Source organism: Centroberyx gerrardi, chromosome 8 (genome assembly GCF_048128805.1).
Source record: "Centroberyx gerrardi isolate f3 chromosome 8, fCenGer3.hap1.cur.20231027, whole genome shotgun sequence".
Lineage (NCBI taxonomy): Eukaryota > Metazoa > Chordata > Actinopteri > Beryciformes > Berycidae > Centroberyx > Centroberyx gerrardi.
In genome coordinates, this window is record NC_136004.1 from 3,774,001 (window position 1) to 3,795,756 (window position 21,756).

The following is a 21,756-nucleotide window of genomic DNA, read 5'->3' on the forward strand; positions in this document are numbered from 1 at the left end:
GCGGTCTAGTCTGGTCAAACTATGGATGTATTAAACTAGGGTCAAACGGGATTTAAGCAAAGACGGAAGTAGAACGAAAATTGTCCCCTCGCTTCGCTCGGATACTCTCTACGCAGCTACGTTCCCACACCTCTCGATTCTTCTGCCCAATTAACAGAGGCACAGATCTGACGTCACTAGTCATCTGTGTTGGGACGATTACGTGTAGCTTATCAACTAGCAGTAACCTAGCTTGTCAGTCGAGACAGAACCAGCTAGTCTAGTTCATGGGTGGATGATGACCACAACGATAGAAATTCTTGGAGTATATCTGGAAAAACGGCGAACTTACGGACATTGAGCATACGAGAGCGTCATGGACTGAACTGTTTCATCGAAGTTAATATGGTAAGAGAAAGGCGGATTCAGTGAGCGAACGAGCTAGCGATAGCTAACAGCAGCCAGTGGTGGTAACGTTAGCTCTCATTGTTATGGCTAGAAACGTTAGCAGTCTGTCCAGCTGGCCAGGCATTTAGGAATTTGGGAGTAGCATAAACTTAATCTGACAGCTCACTTATACCTTTCCATTTGCGTTTAATATTGACAGTGGGACAAACGATAACTTTTACGCTGAAGCAAATGTGAGCTACATACACATTAGAAACCTGTGTTTAGGTTATAACCCAGCTAAGAAAAAGAAATGGGCTAGTAACAAACTCCTCAGGTATTTTGGCTATTGCAAACGAATCTTCCTTAAAATTCTAGGTTAGCTTGTTTGAATAAAACAATGTATTTGCAATAGAATTAATTGCTAAGCATAATAAATTGCTGAAGCCCTTCAAATGTACAGGTCATTCAATAACTCAAACATCCCCAAGGTGTGGTACAGTTTGCATTGGAAAAGCAGTATTCAGAAGTTTGTTATATAGCCAACTGTGTGGATAGAGAGAAAGACACTAGAGTTAACTTGCCAACCACAGCCAAACTTTGCCATCATGTGACTATGATTGATGTTAATGTTAGTGTTTTTTCAGTGTCAGTCTCTGGCATTGACATGTTTGAACAAAAATACAGCAGAAAAAGAGCAGGTGATGTCCACTGTCATTCCAGTGTGATGCTCTACTTGTCTACTCTTGTCAGTCTTTGCATTTTAATAACTGTCAGTCATCTTTTTTTCAGATGTAGCAGAATGCCAATAAAAGCACATTCTTCTTTTGGACATTACCGCACCAGGACAAAGCTGCGTTTCAGCTCCCGAAACCAGGAACCCTGAACTCCCCGTCACCCAGAGCCTCGCATGGTGCAGGTTCTCCACCAGAACCTGTGAACTGCATCCAGAAAGAGGGCCTGAAAGGACAGAGATGTTTGCCAAGCTGAAAAAGAAGATCGCGGAGGAGGCGGCCACGGCGCCTCGGACCAGCGTTCGCATACCCCGCTCCATCAGTAAGGAATCCATCACCTCAGTGGGGGCAGACTCCGGGGATGACTTTGTAAGTATTACGACCAGGGTGGGAAATGATCACCAGCCACTAGCCAGATGCTTCTAAATCTCTGTCCAGGAGTTATTAGTTTATCGACTGTAGCAGATAGTTTGGTACATAACCATTTATTGATTTATTGTGAAAGGAGCTGGTTTATCTTTATATGTGATCATACCTACAGTTGGTTTCCTTTGGTCTGAACCAGAGTGGAAAAGTTGACTTTGTTGCATTTTTGAATATGGTTTATTTAGATTCATGCTGCCCAACTACAAGTGAACCAGGGCTTGTAAACAAAAGTCACATGACTCACAAGTAGCTTGTTTATTGGTAACCTGTCATCCTGCCAGGTTAGAGATTTTTGTCCAAAACAAATCTGATTCCAGTCCCTGTAACTGTAGCTAAGCATGATGGACTTGTCTGCACTCTTCTTCTCTGGTGTTCACAACAGTTAAGAACACATGAAGAAATAGCTGAATATGAGCATCAGTCCAGACTGCAGTTTGCCATGCTAGGCTTTCTAAACATGCGGGAACTGCTGGCTATCAGATGTCAACACCCGTCTCCTTATACCCATAATCCCTTGCGTTTTGGCATCATTTCCTATAGTTGGTTCGGATTATGTTCTCTCTCCTAACGCATCGCAGTTCTTTTGTTAGAGGACTGACACTTGCATTTTCGGGTGTCTCAGTGTAGTTATTTGGTTCTTGTTCTCACCTGGCCAAACAAACTGAACTAAAGGAGGAAACACTCCAGAGTTTGTCTGGTTTACCAGCCAGTTTGGTACATAACCAACCCTATTACAACAATGTAATTAAACTAATTAAACAATGAAAGAAACTGGTTAATGTTGGCAAGAGTGTGCTTCCTACACTATAGCCTAATAGTGTAACCTTGCCATTGAAGCGGCTTCCCTCCTCCTGTAATATCTATATTGAGGCCAGTTGTCTAAGTGTTGGAGAGATTCTCTGGTGGACGCTGCTGGCCACGGCCCAGCTCCATTAGTAATCCCCTCTGTGGCTGGATAAGAGCCTTTTACCGCCTCTCTCCGATGTAATCGAGCCCCAGGGAGCATCCCAATGTGCAGCACCGCTACCAGCTGCATAGATGCTCAATATCGCATCTCTCCTCATAGTGATGTTCAAACAAGAATAAATAGCAGCGTGATGAGATGAATGATGAACTTAGACATGAATTAGTAATAAAATTAAAAAGACATAAAACAGCAGCAATGAAATGGATAAAAGAAAACACCAGCTCCATGAAACAGTCCATAAAAATGAGATTTTTTTTTTGTTTGTTTTGTAAGTTTTTTTTGCCAGCCAAAGCTACTCAGGCTGTTTCCTACGCTCAGAGCCCAGATGGCAAAGTCCTGTCATCGTCGGTCTATGGTTTATAAATATCAGCAAAAGTTGGCAATTGTTTCACCCCGAGATTAATAGGGATTGTTTTGGAGCATGTTATGTTTTACATTATGGAGTCGGGAATCTGTTATCATCAGAAGGGCTGCATGATGCTGCCAGAAATTCACATGACTTTGCCAAATTTTGCCATTGTGATATGAATTGCAGTCCATGTAGAAACAGCTTTTTCGACATAGTTTCTTTTTCAGTACTTATGGTGCTAAAGCTTAGAAATTGCTTGGTTTAAATACAATAAAGTGTTTAAACAAATTGCACAATCAACTTCTTTTGTCTGAGAGCATGTGGGCAGGATAATGTGTTGCTCTGTCTTAAGACCAACTAGTGTAACCTGAAGCCCCGTTCGCTGTCACACTTGCCCCACTTGAATCATTTCTCGGTTTAAATTACTACACACTTGTTGACACAAGAACAAACTCACCACTACCTAGCCTTTGTCTCTTTTTCATTCCCGAGCTTAATATTCTGACAGCATTCAGTTTTGGCTGCTCAGTTTTGTTTTTATATGTTCTGCAATGCAAACAAATATGTTTTCAGGTTTGTCTATATAGTTCCCAAGAGAAATGTTCTCATATCTTGTAATAAAAAATAAAAATTAAAAAAAAGAGCATACCTTTGATAATTTAAAGTCCCTTTCATTGAAGCTAATAGGAATATTGTAATCTCCCACGGGGAAGCCAGACTCCTGAGGTTGTTCTGTCGTATCAGTTGCACTTGGCTAAATTATTTAGTGTAGCCCAAGTCGCTGACTAGCAGTACTTCCAGCTGACATGTAACATTGTGTTCCTGGTAAAATGAAAACATACAGAAAATATAGTAAAGTCCTAATGGCATTAAAGGTGTATGTATTATGTGGTGTATTTCCAAGATATTTCCAGCAGCTACAATAGTGTTTGATAGCAGAAAATGTTTCAGCTATCTAGAACATCAATGGTAGATGTCCAGTTTTGTTACATACAGGGAGAAATCCATCGTAGAATAAGCAGAGACACCAATTTCTCCACCAACAGCAGCCTCAATAGACCACAATGCAATGCAGCCACAAGACATGTTTCGTTTTGAGTAAGGAGTGTGACCACAATCACGGACACACCCCAATGTTCACAAATTAGTTAACCAGCAAGTTATATTTATATGTCCATATGCCCACTTCTGATTGAAAGAAACATGTTCATGCCCCTTCTCTGGGGGTTGGTGAAAGGCATTCTGGGAAACATAGGAAATCACTAACTGCAGTAGAAGTAGACGAGGCAGGTCGAGGGAAAGTGGGTACACCAAAAAATTAAATTACAACACTTCATCACATAATAACTCCTGGAATGCACTGAACATCACAGATTGATGAGATCTGAGGGTGGACTTTTCCTTTTAAAGCCCCAGTATGATCATGAATATTGTTGAGCGCTATCTAACACTGTGCGTCTGTGTCCAGGCCTCTGACGGCAGCAGCTCCAGAGACGACCTCTCTGCCCAGATCCTCAGAAGGAACGATCAGATTCGGAAGCTGGAGGCCAAACTATCAGGTAAGACACGTCAGGCTGAAGTTCAGCAAACGGATGATTTCAACCTGTAGCACTCAGGAGAGAACAAGACCCGAGATCCAGGACCAAGACACCCCATGGATTTTGTCCTTAATGTTCATCACTAATGTATCATAACTGGTCAATAATATAATAACTTGTCAAAATGTAATAAAATGTCCCCCTAAATGGGTTGATTATGTAATAAAATTACTCTGACACCAACCGACGATTGTTACTTCATTTTTAACTGATTATGTAATAATAATATTGACTAATAATGTAATAACTCAAGTAAATTACATTCTTCGTAGATGTTATTACAGTATTGCTCAATATTGTTATTATCACATCAGTTAAAAATATGTTACACTCCCTCTGAAGTAACAATCACTGGTTAATATAATAATGTGGTTTTATTACATTATCTGGTAAGTCTTATTACATATTTAACCCATGTAGAGGGATGAAGCATTTCCTATTTAAACAGCCTTATGTTTTGTGTTTGTTAATTTTGGATTACCTGCCTCTCTTTTTTCCTCTTCAGAACACAGTTACACACACAGTAAACACATTAATAATTAAACAAGTCTATCCTTAATACGCATGTGCCAAGCAGACGGACAATTGATCTAGGTAGGCCATGCAGGTCCAGCCATTTAAAACCATTGTGCACACACACACACACACACACACAGAAAAAAAGTTCAAGCATCTCCCAAAGCGCACTCAATCTTACAACAGGCTGATTAGTACAGAAATCAACATAAGTCAGAGTCTCAGAAAACAAAGCAATTGCAGACAAGCAAATAACACAGCTAGACACTCTGTCCTGAAACCATGAACAGCAAAATAGAATAAAAATGGTCTTAGTTTTTGGTAGTGAAACTTCAGTGACTCTTTGTTCTATTAACTTTGCAGCAACAGTTCAAAACACAATTTTTGCCAGATGAATATGGCTAAAATCCTGTCAGGCAACAGTTTGAAAGGTGAAAAATACACACAATTTCAGAGCTATTTACAGTCAGAAATGAAAAATGTAGCATCCACCATCGATGGTTTGTGTTGTCCTTATGCAAAAAATAACAACATACATTGCCTAATATTTAGCTCAGCAAAAACGATCCCCAAGCCCAATCTGTTCATTAGAAAATGAGCCCAAACGCGGCCCTAATCTGCCAATAGATATATTGGCACAATTAGGATAAGATGATGAAACTATTGATCCACATGGAAATTAGGTTGTTGCAGCAGCAAAAGTAATTGGATTCAGCAGGGGAAAAAGAAAACTAGAATATAAGCATGCAAATAGAATATGAAATAAGCAATAAAGAAAATAAAGTAGAAATAATAAGAATAGTAAAAAATAAAAACAATAAAACCCGCAGGTTTTAAGTTATGTTAAATGTGTTATGTGTGTCATTTTTAGACATCAATAATTGTAATACCTTGGTGTAATTGCTGTAAACAAGACCATGGTTGAGACTATTGGTCGCCTCTATTTCACACCAGTGGTATTGTTAGTGCTAGTGTTTCTCAAAATTAAGACCACATTTCCCATAAACCCTGTTGCTTCCTGCCCTTCCTGTAGAGGGCAGTAGAGGCTTCTTCTCGGTTCACGTTTGTTTACAGTAATTATAACAAATGAATGCGGTAATGATTTATTAAGGCTAGAATGCTACATGTAGCACCTTTCAACAGTTTAATTGGGTGAATTTTAAGGGCAAATCCCATGGCTTATAGTGTATATTTGTAGTTTAACTACACTAACTAACTATTCCTCCCTTCGGGTGGCCTATGTGACTGTGAACACCTGGAAAAGGTTAAAGGTCGCACATTCTCATGCAGCCTGTTGACCAGGATGGTTTTCTCACATAAGAAAATCATTGGTTGGTTTACCTTCCATTATTTCTCAATCATGTTTACCCTTTTGTTTTTTCCCCCTCTCCATTTGTTGTTCACTTCCTCCTCTGCCTTTCTCTTTACCGTCATCTGCCTGTTCCCTCTTCCTGTTTGTGTGGGTGTGTGCGTGTGTGTGTGTGTGTTCCTGTACCGTTGATACCCCATCCCATCACCCTACCTCCCGCCACTAGACTACGCTGAGCAGCTCCGACTTATGCAGAAGACCAAGGACAAGCTTGAAATTGCATTAGAAAAGCATCAGGATTGTACGTACCTCTACTCTCCTCCCATTTAGCTTCCTTTCTCTCATTTGTCTGTCGGCTGTGGTAATGGTCACTCAGCGCACCATCAGTTCCTCTCATGGAGATCATGTTTATTCCAGATGCTAATCATGGGCTTTAGAGGTTTGCTTTGGGAGCGTTGGAAGCTTCTGCCTTTTAAACTAAAAATCCACCCTCAGATACTCTTACACTGTTAGATCTCATCAATCATACATTCCAGGAGTTATTTTGTGATGGTCTATTGAAGCAACTGCCAGTGGAGAAATGATCTCTGCTTCTTCTACGATGGATTTCTCCCTGTATGATTGTTGAACGTCTCTTGGTGCAAAATGGCAGCTCTAGAAAGAAGCCCTCGCTCTTTGATTCTGAGGGACTGACACCAAAAGACGTTTACCGCTGATGTTTTAGATCACTGAAACATTTTTTCCTATCAGACTCCATCGTAGCTGCTGGAAATATCTTGATGTGAGTTGTCTACATTTAGCCAGTTAATATCGCGATATTCACAAAATATTGCGATATTCTATATTATCGAATATCGGGATATATACCACAAAACAACAAAATAGGCCTAGAAATACAAGGTACATCACCAGTATTTTAGGGTGGATTTGTCCTTCACACACAAATAATGCAATAGCTTTAACAAACTGGGTGTAGGTTTTTGTTTGTCAGTTGCCATGCATTGCTTGTCTATGCTTCTCGGATAACCTCACTTCTTAATCTGACCCTCACTTTTCACAGCTACTAACAGTGCCAATGTCTAACATTTCTAGTGTTCTTTAGTTGCATACAAACCGCTCTGTCTGGTTTCTTTCTTTCCTTTTCTTTTTTTTCCCCCTCTCCCTCTCGCTGCCCAGCATCCATGAGGAAACTTCAAGACCAGAATGAGTCTCACCAGGCCAATAGAGCCAAAATGGCAGAGGGAATGACTTTAGCCCTGGAGAAGAAGGATCAGGTAAATGCCAATCTACCGCACACATAGTAGAATGATGCTTTTTTAAACTTGTGTAGTAATCTTTTTCCATCTTTTGCCTGCAGGAATGGTTGGAGAAGATGGACGTTGTGGAGAAGGTAAATGCTATCTGTATATGACATTGCTGAATTAACTTTTTGTTAGGTGGTTCCAGGGGATCCCCAGCAAAAATAAGAACTAGTTTAATTTCATTGATTCAAATTAAAGTGAGGACAGCAAAGGAATGATATAAGAATGTCTAATTTGTTCATAGGGCTCAAAAAGTCTTTAACTTGGCTTTTTGAAACCTGCAGATGCCCTGAAAATGGACAGGGTGTAAGAGTGTGTGTTGCTGTAATGTGAGCGGTTTGTTTGTGCAGGAGAAGGCTGCCATGTCGGCCCAGCTGGAGGACATGATGGAGCAGAGCCTGACGCTCTTCCAGAGGAGAGACGACCGGGACGAACTAGAGGGCTTCCAGCAGCAGGAGCTCGCTAAAGTCAAACACATGGTACACATGCACACACACATGCTCACTCGTACTTCTATCCTCATGAGGACCTTTTACTGACTAAAGTCATATCCAAAATGTAATATCGCGATGGTGTCCTGCCAAAATATTGCGATATCATTGCGCGCGGGGGGGGGGGGGGGGGGGGGGGGGGGGGGATTTTATTTCTTCTAAATTGCATCAAATTTCTAGGCTATTAATAGTAATAATAATAATTATTATTAATAGCTTAGAAATTTGATCTTACTATTCAAGCAAAAACAGTGGCCATCTGGTGTAATTAGCTAATTCCTGCTATTTCCAGGAAAATAAACCACATGAAATACAATGACAAATTTGACAACTACAACTATGATTATTTTTGTTTTTTACTACCCTACCACTAGTAGATTATAGGTTTAAAAGTTTGCACAAGTGTTGTGGCTGGGGTCGGGGGGCATATTCGATACCGCCGAAAGTATCGCGATATTCCATATTATCGAATATTGGCCCAAGCTTACTAGCAGACAGTGAAAATGCCTCTACAAAATGTATTTGCATAATTCAATAACAGACTGGAAACTTTGATCCCTTTCACATGTATAACTTGTCACCGATTGGCCCAAAGGGTGACTGCATCATTCGCGGGGGATCACATGTTTACTATTGTGGTGTTTTAAAACTTTTTATGTCAACTGTTTTTTAGATCATATACGGTGTAGAGAGACAGGCACAATGAAGGGGGAGAGAGGGGCTTCCTGAGCCGGATTCTAATTTGTGACATATAGGGCCCTATCTTATACACAGTAGCGTAAAGCGCAGCGCAGCGCAAGTGTCATTGCTAGTTTCCGACCGACGCACTCATTTTCACGTCCAGTGCCCACGTTGTTTAAATAGCAAATGTACTTGCGCCCGCCTTTGCGCCCATGGGCGTGTTGGTCTTAAAATGAGGTGTGGTCAGGCGCATTGTTGGTGCATTGCTATCTTGAGGCAGTGGAAAGCGATTGCGCCATTGAAAAAACCTGGTCTAAAGTCAATGGCGCAGTATTTTCCTGCTATTTAAAGGACGCATTATTCAGATAGTAAGATGCATCTCTCTCTCTCTCTCGCTCTCTCTCTCTCTCTCTCTCTCTCTCTCTCTCTCTCTCTCTCTCTCTCTCTCTCTCTCCCCCTCTCTCTCTCTCTCTCTCTCTCTCTCTCTCAAACACACACACACACACACAACGTTACCATGCAAAATAGAAAAATAGGATCATCTACTATGAAAATTTGCACTTTACTTCGTTCCTGACATGTATATTGTTGCCAAATTGCCATATGCTTTCACCATTATGCAGTGCCAGATGCCAAAAACTACGTGTCCCTCTCACCATTACGCAATGCCAAATGCGCAACGTACATGTCCCGTTAACCACCATCACACATTGCCAATTGCTAAATACGCAACCTACAACCAAGAAAAACAACACAGTAAATATGTAAAAAGCACAGCCCAACAAATCATCATGAAAATAAACTGCAAAGGCATCTTACCTTCACCGACGCACATCGCCATCGTGCACGAGCAGATCCGTTTCCTCAGCAGAAAACCGTTTGTTTCTCCAACTTGCCGAATTCGCCATTTAAATAGCAATGCGCCAAGGTGCAAGCGCACCTGGCTCTTAAAGGGAATGGGAGATGACACTCTGATTGCCCAAAACACACCTATGATTAATTAAGGGACTTAGTACAACCCCTTTGCGCCTTGCGCCTTACTTTGTACCCACATTGTGCGTCGTTTAACTAGCAATTTGGATTTGGACACGCCCTAAATGCACTTGCGCCATGCGCTTTAGACCATGCGCCATGGATCGTTTAAATAGGGCCCTAAATGTTCATGGTAAGCGCCTTAAATGCGATCTGTTTCTCAACTGTTCTTACCAGTTGCTGAGGAAGGAGGAGCAGCTGAACCAGCGGGAGAGGGAGCTCCAGCAGAAGGAGGCTGAAGTCCAGACGGCGAAGCGAGGGATGGCCGAGGCTCAGGGGAAACTCCAGGCTCTGGAGGAACAGCATGACGAAAGCTGCAGACTCAACACCGAGCTGGAAATAGAAAGGTAACTAGGGATGCAACATTATGAGATGTTATTCATAGTCTCCAGGTTAAAGCTGCAGTAGGTAACTTTTATGGATTAACATTTATTTAGAAGTAATAATTTGGTGGCCAAAGGCGAGTAGGATAACATGTCAGAATCTCTGAAACGGTGGTAGCCCGGTTCCTCGAAACCCATTTGACCAATGAGAAGTGGTAGAAGGCATGACTCTGTCCTGTCAATCACTGCTCCTGTCACTCTCTAGGAGGAGTGGGAGGCGTGTCCTTCCTTGGGTTGGTTTGAATTTCCTTCCGAACTTACCCACAGCAGCTTTACAGTAATTCCAGACTGCAGACATGAATAGTTGCAAACAGTGGGCCGCACTGCCGATGGAAAATGCATGTTTATAGCAGATACTTTTTTACGTCAGTTTGCATAAATAGATCGGAGGGGGGAAATTAAATAAATACATTTATAATTGGATCGGAAGTTGATTGAACAACCTGCAGCCGGTACCAATACCTCAAAATTCACCCTTATCGGCACAAATTCCAATGCTGGATTTTGGATCGGTGCATCCTTATTTATAACGAAAGGTGTTGTTGTATTTTTTCACACCATTTGTTTTGGTCCTGCAAAGGAAACGTGTACTCTATATTGAAAACACATTTAAATATGGTGGAAAAAAGTATGTAGTTGCCTTTTAAAATTTGCAGTAGCAGCCTTAAATAATAATACAGTTACTACTTTTTGAAAGCAAAAAATAAATAGAAAGTCTATATTTTCCTTACATCCAGCCAATTCTTGGAAACTGTTTAATCAATGCAATACCCTCATTAAATTACTTTATAAATAATTTTAAATGGACTCAAGGTGATAGTGATAGTTGACAGTTGCATAATGTAGCCACTAACACCATACATCATACTGAACACTGACCAAAATCTTGGTATCCAGGGAGGAAAAAGGAAATCTAGCAAATGTCTGGAGCTTTTAAATGGGAAAAGTTGAGGAAAACGGGTGTGTTTTTCTGCAGAGAGGAGCTGCTGGAGCTCAGAGAAGAGGCAGAGAAGAAGATCACCGAGCTGGAGGGAAGAAGCCAGGAGCTGCAGGCGGTCATCCAGCAGGTATCTGAAGACTTCCAGAAGGTCAGTCCTGGAACACATCCAGCCGATAAAGACTCTTCTCCTCACTGCTGAATCCATTAACGCTGTTCATTTATTAATAATTCATCAAGACAGATGGCTGAGTAAACCAAGTGAATTTGTGAATCAATGTGTTTTCAGTCGCAGAGCGCGGTGTCATCTTTAGAGACGTCCCTGCAAGCCTTACAGACGGAACACGATGCCCTAAAGTTGCAACAACAAAAGGTCAGAACATCATGTAACTTTGGCTTCTCCATCTCTGTGTGTGGTCTCTTGATAGGAAAAGATGTCCTTAGAAAAACAATTCTAATCAAACTAAAATGACTATGTTACATTATTAGGTACATTATTAGGCGCTAAAATAAAAACAACATACACCTGTCATATCGGGCTGTTCTGATAGAGAAGCTGGCATTGATTTAGCTTTAATTGCTTCCCAGCTTTGACCGGATTCAAGCTGTTTGAACCGATGCAGCCGTAACTTAGACATTAAGCCCGACACATTGATTTGAATCAGTGAATTGTTACACCCCTAGTCAAATGAGCAACTACTGGACTTGTACGCAACTTTATCTCCCCGTGAAACCAACTGACACCATGAGCCTTACCGTTCTGAATCAGTGCCTAGCTGACATCAAGTGCTGGATGTCTCTAAATGTTTTACAGCTAAATGAGAGCAAGTCTCAAGTGGTTCTGTTTGGTCTGCAAAACTGGATTAACGGTGTTAAATAGCGTACTTGTTTTATTTTATTTTACTTTAACTGTCTTTAATTGTCTTTAACTTTAATTGTTTTTACTGGTTGTGAAGCACTTTCTAAAGTTGTTTTAAGAAAGCTGCTACATGAATACAATTATTATTAGTAGAATGTATTTTCTAACTTGTTTCACGCATTCATTGCATCAGATGGTTTTCAGCCCCGCTGGACTGGAAACCAGACTGGAAAACAATGTTAACAAAGCAGGAAGTCAGAACATTTTTAGGTCATGTTCTCAGATTTAGTTATGGAATGTCATGGAAAAGTCATAGAATATTACATTATGGCCACTGTGGGAATGCGGGTCTAAAAACTGATGTCTGGAAAAGTAAGGAGTTTTAAAATGGGGAAAATTTGAAGGAACCCTGGATTCTTTACTCCCCTAAATCCCCTCCCTGTTATTCATCCGTCTTCCCTTGACAACGTCAGGCGGCCGTGACGGAGGAGGACAAGGAGCGCATATTGGCAGACCTGCAGAAGAAGGTGACCTCTCTGGAAAGACGTCTGGAGGGGAACCTGAGCCAGGATGAGCATCTGCAGGAGCTTCTCAAGGAGGTAAAGAACATCTAGAGCAGGGTTTAAGTGTAGTCCAAAGTTGGTTCAATCATACTTGCCCACTTAGAGCTGTACAAAAGCATCTTGTGGAATTGAATGGAAAGAAATGGAAGCCATCTTTGCTGACCATGAGTTTCTTAGCTTTATCGTTGTATTTTCAGAAGTGCAGCCTGGAGCAGAGTCTGGAAGAGACCAGAATGGAGCTGCTAGTGGCTCGGACCAGCCATGCAGATACTGTTAGTTTACTGGAGGCACAGGTAAATGATCTATACACATCTGTACAGTAAACCCTCACCTATGGCAAAGTCAAACCCATCAGCTTAGAGGGAACATCGGTCCTGAATGCTCCCCTGATGTGACTTTTTTAGATGTGGCTTCCAAATAGATTTCTTGTTATTTTGCTTGATCTTCTCTCTCCATTATAATGATAACAACTATATCAAATTTGGTCTCACTTGGTCTAAGCTATAGGAGATGCCACACCTTGCTATACCTAATTGATGCCGTTTTAGACAAATATACCCACCACCTTGACCTTGAGATATGCTGAGTGTCAAAAAACCATATGCCTCTGTATCAGGCTAATTTGTATTTGTTTGTTAGTTTTTACATTTTTTATATTTATTTCTTTATTCAATTAATCACAACTGAATTTATGGCACCAAAAGGTCTTAAAGTATTGGAAAGCTTCTAAATGTTGCATTCATACAAAGTGAACTCGGATTTTCTTCTTGTTTATGGGAATTTGTAAGAAAAGATAAGCTCAAACTTCAATGATCCCATTGGGGAAATTAAGTGTCCTGTGGTTTCCAGCCCCTACACGTTTCTCCTTTTTCTGACTTCAGATATCCAAAATGAGCTGCAACGTTTCCGAGCTGCAGACTCTTCTCCGACACAAAGACGACTCCTCCAAGGCCTACAGAGAGAGAACAGACACACAAGTAAGCAAGCAGGCCCACTGCTGGAAGAATAACAGAATTGGACAATCAGTCTCTCATTGAGCGTTCACACTTCAAGCAATTTGGTTGATGTGTTGCTCTATTCTGACCCATTGTGGACTGTGCGAGCGGCTCTGATTGCATCTAAGTAGTTGTAGTGGTCTCATGTAGCAACGTTTTGCTTGCTTTGTTATTTCCTTCCATAATGTTACATCATTTTTATGCGTTAACATGACTAGCTAGCAAGCGCTAATTACGTAGCAGCAATGGAAAATAAACAGAAAAAACATATTTAATTACTTCAGAGCTTACCATCGACCCCAACAATGGATGCAACCGTTCTCCAAGCATCATTTTGAGACCTTATTTCCTGTAGTCTTTCAAATAAAAGTAGAGAACTGGGAAGATTTGAATGGCTGTAATCAACTTCTCCTCCATTTTGCACTTGCCAGCAGGGACAAATGTGATTTTGTTTCATCAACAGTAGGTAGGGAAACAAGGAAGCAGCATGGAAGACTTGGAGGACTTGGAGGACTTGTTATCTGTTCACACACGGTCACTCAGCACTGTGGGAAATGAACGGACTTTCGGTGACTTGTTGATGGTGTTGCTCGCAGTGTGGAAGCATGGTCACAGACAGTCAGTTTATATTTTTGCTATTACAGATCGCTGGCCTGGAGGGGCAAGTCCTTGAGAGCAGTGAGAGGCTCAGGAGTGCAGAGCAGCAGATTACAGACAAACAGCAGCACATGGATAAACTGGTGAGTATGGATTCCAATCAGAGCAGGAACTTAACTTGTGCCTGGTAGGTCCCAAAAGTCTGTGTTCTAGAAGGAAAATAAGGTGTTCTATAAGGTGATTTATGTATCCGTTTGGTGTGCTTCTGTGTTCTCCAGCAAGCGGAGTGGAGTGCAGAGAAGGCCTTCCTAGATCAGCAGGTGTGTTTATTACAGCAGCAGAGCCAGGAGAGGGCCAGCCGGCTAGAGGAAAGCATCACTACTTTACAGACAGAGAGACAGACGCTGCAAGCCAGGGTTGTAAGTTCTGTTTCTGATTTATTTATACTTTATTATACTATGCAGTATTCTCGGTCCGTACCTCCAACTGTTCAGAATTCATGTTAAAGGGCTTACGCACTCAAAAGGATGCCAGAAATTTGCCAGATGCTTTTGTCTTCAGCAATCAACATAATAGTTTTAATTAACTCCTTAATTATGGTGCATTTATTTGATTATTGCAATGAAGAGAGACCTTGGGCATCCTTTTGAGTGTGGAAACCATTTTACATAATTTTCTCTTCTCTAATATTTCCCCCTCCTCCTCCTGCATGGGCAGCGTGATCTGGAGCAGCAGAGGGACGAGGCCGACTCCACTCTGACACAACGGACCGAGGAGCTGGACCAGGCCAGGGTCAGAACAACAACACATTAGATTCTCTCAAATTATATGTAATAGTAATAATAAAACACGTACATGCATCGGAATCTGATCAAAATGTCTTATTAGAATCAGTTCAGGTGAAGGGCTTCCCATAGACAACCAGTGTAGTTTTGATTATTCTACAATAAATATGTAATCAGTCAAACTGCATCATATCAGAGGTGGACCACACTGACTGGACCAGATCAGATTTTTAATAAAAGGCCAATATTGGCCCGAAATATCAGCAAACCAATATATCTGTCTAACCCTAGAACACATGGCTTTTTTGCTGCTTGGCATAGCATTCCAAAAAACATATTACACATTGGATTCTTCTCGTGAGATTTTAGTTGTCAACTCACTGAAGGTCTGGAAAAGTACAGAAAATGAATTTGATATTTTGCAGCTGTTGAAAAATTTGCACAAATGTAAAAGTAAGGAGGGTGAAAGAAAAATGTTGTTCAGACAGATACACAGATGACCACACATTTTATCTAGTTTTCATTTTACATATTGTGATATAGCCTCACTGACAGTCATATTGTATAGCCACTCGCTGTGTACATTACTGAACATCCACAAAAATCTTCAAATCCACTTAAGGACTGGAAATAGAAAATGTGTGGGAACCCTGTTGAGATAAAGCACATCATATGAATAGCATCAGTACCGCCTCATAACACAGTTCAGTGTCTACCATAGAGGGAACCTGAGTGTATTTGTAGTCTTCATTCATCTCGTTGTTACCTCAGGCGGAGCTGAGCAGCCGGCAGACTGTGAGTGTCGAAATCGCCAAAGCTCTGGAGGAAAGCAGGCGACAGAAGGAGGAGCTGCAGACGCAGGTGTGTAGGCAAACGCAGATTCTGCAGTATTCACCGTGATAACAAGGCAACGTTTAACACGCAGTCCCCCACCAGGGTTTCCCATATATCCCAATATCAGCACTGACTGCCACAATGTTTTTTTTTTTCACTATTTAATTGTAGAACTGCGTGTAGCGCATTGATTCTCTCTCTCTCTCTCTCTCTCTCTCTCTCTCTCTCTCTCTCTCTCTCTCTCTCTCTCTCTCTCTCTCTCCTCTCTCTCTCTCTCTCTCTCTCTCTCTCTCTCTCTCTCTCTCTCTCTCTCTCTCTCTCTCTCTCTCTCTCTCTCTCTCTCTCTCTCTCTCTCTCTCTCTCTCTCTCTCCGGACCCGTCTGTTTGCCTCCCATTACACACGCGGGCATGAGGAATATTTTTTTTCCATGCCAAGAAGACGGCCGGCTGAATTCCCGAAGAGAAGAACTAACAAGTTAACGTTACTCGGAGTATAGCTGGGTTTCTGAGATTAGCAAGCGGTATAGCTGCTAGTTAATATATATTGATAACGTTAATATGAACTTTTTCACTCTGAATGTTTGCTCCCTCAATCCAGATTAATATTGAAAATATTTTCAAAGAAGTAAAAGGACTCGTCCTGAGGAGGAGCAGGGACAGTCTGGACCAGAGTAATAATGTCAAAGGCTGTAATGTAACGATGTAAAGATACAGGAGAGACTGACAGCAGAGAGATGCAGCAGGGCAGAGGGGCAGAACAGCTGATTTCTCTGTAAAAGGAGTCTCATTTCTATTCTTCTGTACCTTGTAGACAAAAGCAAGCAACAAACAGAACAGTGTAGCACTGTTTATATTTTTAAGTTATGTTATCTTTGACACAAAGTACTTGAAAGGGAGTACTTTAGATATATACAGGTTAGTTATTTGTTTGACAAATGGAACTATTTAAAATGGAGTACATCAGATAATTTTTCAGTCATCCAGGTAATGGGATCCTTTATTGATAATAGCCTATATATCGACAAACTGAGAGAATACAAGAATAAAAAGGCACTAACCCCCCCGACCAACCCACCTACCACCACAAATAGATTCGAATTCTGTGGGAAACACTGCCCACATATGATGTAGCAATCCCCCTCTGGACCAATCAGAAACAAATATGTCACCAAGGACATCCGAAACAGTTTATTGTGTGGTATACAGCTGTCTTCCAATAAATCACAAAATAACAATGAAAAAGGACCTCAAAATGTGGAAAACGGTTCATATTTGAAGCCTAGGTCACACTAGACGATTTTAACGCCGGTTCTAAGTGTTCGCCGGTTCTGCCACAGTGTAGGCCATTAGAAAGTGTGCACTGTTCAATGAAAGGTGTTTCCCTGTGCTTCATGTCAGGTTGGGGAGCTGAGCGCATCTCTTCAGACCGCACAGCAGGAACTGGCCAGCGTCACTGAGCAGCTCACACAGAGAGAGGAGGACATGAAAACACTCCGCAACGGTACACACACACACACACACACACACAGAAATGATGCAGCAGTACATCCTCACAAAGCCTTAGTAGTATGTTCAGATCCTAACTTCATGTCTTTGTTTATATGAAGGGTTTTCCAAGGTATTCCAAAACACTTCATATCCACTAAGGAAAAATATTACTACCTGAAATTCTTCAGTCACTATTTCAAAACCATGAATTAGTCCTTCCTCAAAAACGTATTTGTTGTGTATGCAAAGATCTTAAGATGACTCTAAGAGATAATTTTCTCAGTTACCATAATGTGTTTGACTTTCATTTCAACAGTCATTTTTCAAGAGTAGGTGTACATTTTTTCAAATGGTGGACTAGAGTAGACCAATATAATAAGATCTGGTCCAGTCAGTGCGGTCCACCTCTGCTATGATGGATAGGATGCAGTTTGACTGATTACATATTTATTGTAGAATTGATCAATACTACACTGGTGGTCTATGGGAATCCCTTAATCTGAATTCATTCTAATGTGACATTTTGATCAGATGCCACACAAGTATGCATGAATATGATAATGCATACTTATGTGGAATCTGATCAAAATGTTGCATTAGAATCAATTTAAAGATATTGAATGCTACATATTGAAATTGGCACAAAATACCCCATATCAGTCGCACCCTATTAACTGATGCTGCATCCTGTAATGTCAGTATTGGCCTTCAGAAATCCATTTCGTTGGAACCCTATGGTGGCCGTCTCATTTTGGAATGATATTTTCTTGTGTGTTGCAGAGCTGCAGAGCGGCCAGGCGTCGCTGGTCCAGCTGCAGGAGGAGGCGGAGCGGCAGCGAGCCCAGGCGGAGCAGAGGGAGCTGGAGAAAGACTCCCAGCTGAGCGGCCTGAGGGAGGAGCTGCTCACCCAGACAAAGCAGCTCGACTGCTGCCAGGCTCGGGTGGGTCAGAGCGTGCGCACACACACACACATCGTCATCAACACACACTTGCATCAACATAAACACATACAGCATCCTTCCAATATGAAATATGGACTACTGGAAAAGATTTTTGCACATCATGAATATAAACTGTAAATTCACATATTTGTTTTCTTCATATTCCCCTATTTGTTCTCATTTGTATTTATTGTATATATCTGTATCAGTTATTTCATACTGCATATATTCCATTTTAGTGTGTTTTCATATCATGCATGTTTTGATTTTTTTTACTTTGTTTCAGTATGTTTTACTGATGTTATTTTGCATACCATGCTGTAATTCCCATTTTTTCTTACATTCATTCATACATTTCTACTTTACATTCTTGAAGCATTGAAATAGTCGATTCTATTGTGTGTTAATACCTCGCATTTGCTCTACTCTTATTTATATTAAAATGTTCTTATATCTTATCATTATTTTGCTGCTGCAACGACCCAGTTTCCCCTCAAAAGTTTCATCTCAGCCCACCTCACCAGTTGAACTTTAAGCTAAATTGTGTGTGTGTGTGTGTGTGTGTGTGTGTGTGTGTGGTGTGTTGTCCAGGTCTCGTACCTGGAGGTGGAGGTGGAAACCCTGACGGAGCAGCTCCACACTCCAGAAGTGTGCGATGAGGATCAGAACGGCAGTGTGACGGTGGACGACCTGGACCACATCCAGAAGGTCAACAAAGACCTGGAGCAGCAGCTCAGTGACAAGAACAAGGTCAGCCAACTCTACTCATATTCCCATTCTATTGTCATTTGATTTTATTGCCAGCTTCTACGGCCTCTACCCTGTTTTTTTACATTGTGTGCCACCGGAGGGCGCTGTTCTTCCAGAGCAAATAGAGTTAAAGCTTTCAGAGTTTCTGGCAGCAGATGGTGGAAGGAGCGAAAGGCCGATGGAAAAATCACTTCCAACATGTTTATCTTCTTCAGGGAGGGGGGGGGGGTGGGGGACAGGAAGCAACAGGGTTTATGGGAAATGTGGTGATAATTTGGAGAAACACTAGCACTAACAATGTGAGACAGAGGCTAGCAACATACCAGTGTTATCCAGTGTTAGTGACTGGTTGTGTGTTGTTTTGCAGACCATCAAGCAGCTGCAGCAGAGACTGGCAGAACTGAAGAGGACCCTGCAGAAGGAGCTGGTTAGACATACTGCATGCCTGGAAACTGAAAATCTTGTTTTTGTTCCATCTTGTTTGTTTCAACTGGGGAATAGTCTGGAGAAAGTCATCCATGCTTCTTTTCTCTTCTGGCTTAGACTGCTGCGCTGTTAAACTTACATTCAAACCTGGGCTACTTTGAACGTAGTCAGTTTACACATTAGTAAAATTAGCTACAACTTATTTTACTGCAAATTTCAGTAAAATCTTCGGTAAAATAGCCGTTGGCATGGTGAATCAATTTCATAGATGGAAAACTTGCTGGAGGATCCGGAGAAACAAATACAGCGTGGTTTATGTCAGCAACATTTAATTAGATCACAACTACAATTTTAGCTACGTAACAATAAAATAATTGCATTAGTCCTAACTACATAGATTTTACCTTGTTGAAAGTAACGGTTGTGTATTAGTTTCATCTAGTCATATACACAGATTTATGTCTGGGATTATAGTGTGTATAGGACACAAACTACAAATGAATTCTAATACTTTGTACTAGATAACATACCTATTTGTTGACATTTGATGGTAAATTAGGTATGTTTTTCTTTTGCTATCGCAAAAGTAAGCCAATATTGACTTAGGCTACAGTTAATTAGGGCAGCAGAAATCGGTTTTAGCATGTAGTTTGTTGGCCACAGACAGTGAAAACGTCACTGTCTGCAACAGTGTTGTGGTTAGTTTTCCCTTTACGCTCCACTAGTTAAGATGCGCCTCAAGTCTTCATGGTGCAATTAAACATAGACACAGGTTTAGTATCAAACTAACTGATTTCAACATGATATTTAGTGTAGGCTATACACACGGTTAACCGATCATATCACCTCAGTTTTAGTTTCAGAACTGATTTTAAGATTTTAATGATCACTTTTAAGGCAGGGCTAGTTCTGGCAACAAGCTATATCGCAGACCTTTAAACACCATATGAGCCAGATCACAGTCCTCAGGCATTTTCCTGTTGGCTGTTGTAACTGTGTTTTGACCTGTGTTCCGTTACTGATGCTTTGCAGAAGCTGAAGCCCGACCCGGAGGCCGAGGCCAAGGAGAAGCTGCCAGAGAGCCGAGCAGATAAGCAGGAGAGGGTTTGTCCCGAGCCACCGCCGGCCTTCAGCCCGAGCCCCCCCACCTCCAAAACCACCGTGACCAACACCTCAGACCTCAACGACTCGCGAGAAATCAACTTTGAGTATCTCAAACACGTCGTCCTCAAGTTCATGTCATCCAGAGAGGCCGAGGTAAAAAAAAAAAATTCAGACAATTCAGAGCGCCAGGAAAGTTATCAATCACGCAACATGTCAAACTGACTATGCTTCATGCTTCTCGCTCTCAGGCGTACCAGCTAATACGAGCCGTGTCTGTGTTGTTGAACTTCACTCGTGAGGAAGAGGACATGCTGAAGCAAACTCTGGAATATAAGGTCAGTGTGTGATGCCATCACCAGTCGCCATACTCAGCCTTCATCTTACTACTCACTACTTCTACTGCTACTAATAATAACAATAAACCCGCTATGGGTTTTTGAAGGCCATCACCACTATCAGTATTTTTGGATTGAAGTTACCAATAGCCAGTATTTTGTGCCAATATTTAGTATCTTTCAATTTCACCATTTTGCTGCCCCCAAAATTCCCCAGAAATTGCAAGTATAATAATAAAGCATATTCATATGTGTGTGGAATCTGATCAAAATGTCTCATTAGAATCAGTTCAGATTAAAGTCTTCCCATAGACAACCAATGCAGTATTGATCAACTCTACAATAAATATGTAATCAATCAAACTGCATTATATTCATCATGTCAAAGGTGGATGACACTGACTGGACCAGATCTTATTTTTGATTTTTGAATTTTCACTTTTTCTATGGGTCTAACCCAAGTACCAATCAGTGTTTGGTATTTAATAGATGAATGTAAATCTTCAGGTTGACTGGTCTTGTTGTAAGTTAACATAGTGACCGGTTTCTGTTATTCCTCTTAGATGTCCTGGTTTGGATCCAAGCCTTCTCCAAAGGGCACCATCCGGCCTTCAATCTCAGGAGCGTCGGCTCACTGGAGCTGATGGGCGCGCAGACGGAGCTGAAGTGATGGAGAGAAAGGACAGAAAGGACAGAGAGGACGAACTCTGGGAGGAAAAACGTCCTCCCCGCGCGGCTCCCATCACTGATTCAGGACTCTAGCTAAGCTTTAAGCAGCCTCCCGCAGCTTCCCTCTGTTCTGCTGGGGAGGGACAGACTGTTGTTTTTCTGCTCTTTGGGGACAGAGAAGGGCTCCACGGTAACTTTAGGGGACAAAGGCCTATTTATAATCTGTTGTTGATTTTAGAAATGACATTATTTTCACGTGAACGGTGGAGGCAGACTGGTTTTTGACCTAATGTTAAATAGCAACCATAGAGAGAGAGAGT

At 41.4% G+C, this 21,756-nt stretch overlaps 1 protein-coding gene across 1 annotated transcript; it reads left to right on the top strand.

The window, feature by feature from the left end:
* The first annotated feature begins 246 nt into the window (after positions 1 to 246).
* Positions 247 to 21,502, top strand: golga1 (golgin A1). The gene is made up of 24 exons (XM_071906742.2): positions 247 to 387; positions 1,159 to 1,469; positions 4,311 to 4,401; positions 6,492 to 6,566; positions 7,442 to 7,539; positions 7,623 to 7,655; positions 7,917 to 8,045; positions 9,948 to 10,117; positions 11,130 to 11,241; positions 11,380 to 11,463; positions 12,423 to 12,548; positions 12,710 to 12,805; positions 13,394 to 13,489; positions 14,152 to 14,247; positions 14,383 to 14,523; positions 14,822 to 14,896; positions 15,661 to 15,750; positions 17,122 to 17,224; positions 17,992 to 18,152; positions 18,744 to 18,902; positions 19,270 to 19,329; positions 20,361 to 20,585; positions 20,681 to 20,767; positions 21,331 to 21,502. The coding sequence occupies exons 2-24, from the start codon at positions 1,341 to 1,343 to the stop codon at positions 21,409 to 21,411; spliced, it is 2,517 nt and encodes an 838-aa protein (XP_071762843.2). The 5' UTR covers positions 247 to 387; positions 1,159 to 1,340; the 3' UTR covers positions 21,412 to 21,502.
* Positions 21,503 to 21,756: the final 254 nt, after the last annotated feature.

Excerpts from the sequence above, each read along its gene's own strand:
- golga1 (XM_071906742.2), top strand. The coding sequence starts at position 1,341 with ATGTTTGCCAAGCTGAAAAAGAAGATCGCGGAGGAGGCGGCCACGGCG. Across the intron at positions 17,225-17,991 it reads CATGAAAACACTCCGCAACG|AGCTGCAGAGCGGCCAGGCG; the intron begins GTACACACACAC and ends TGTGTGTTGCAG. Across the intron at positions 18,903-19,269 it reads AGCTCAGTGACAAGAACAAG|ACCATCAAGCAGCTGCAGCA; the intron begins GTCAGCCAACTC and ends GTTGTTTTGCAG.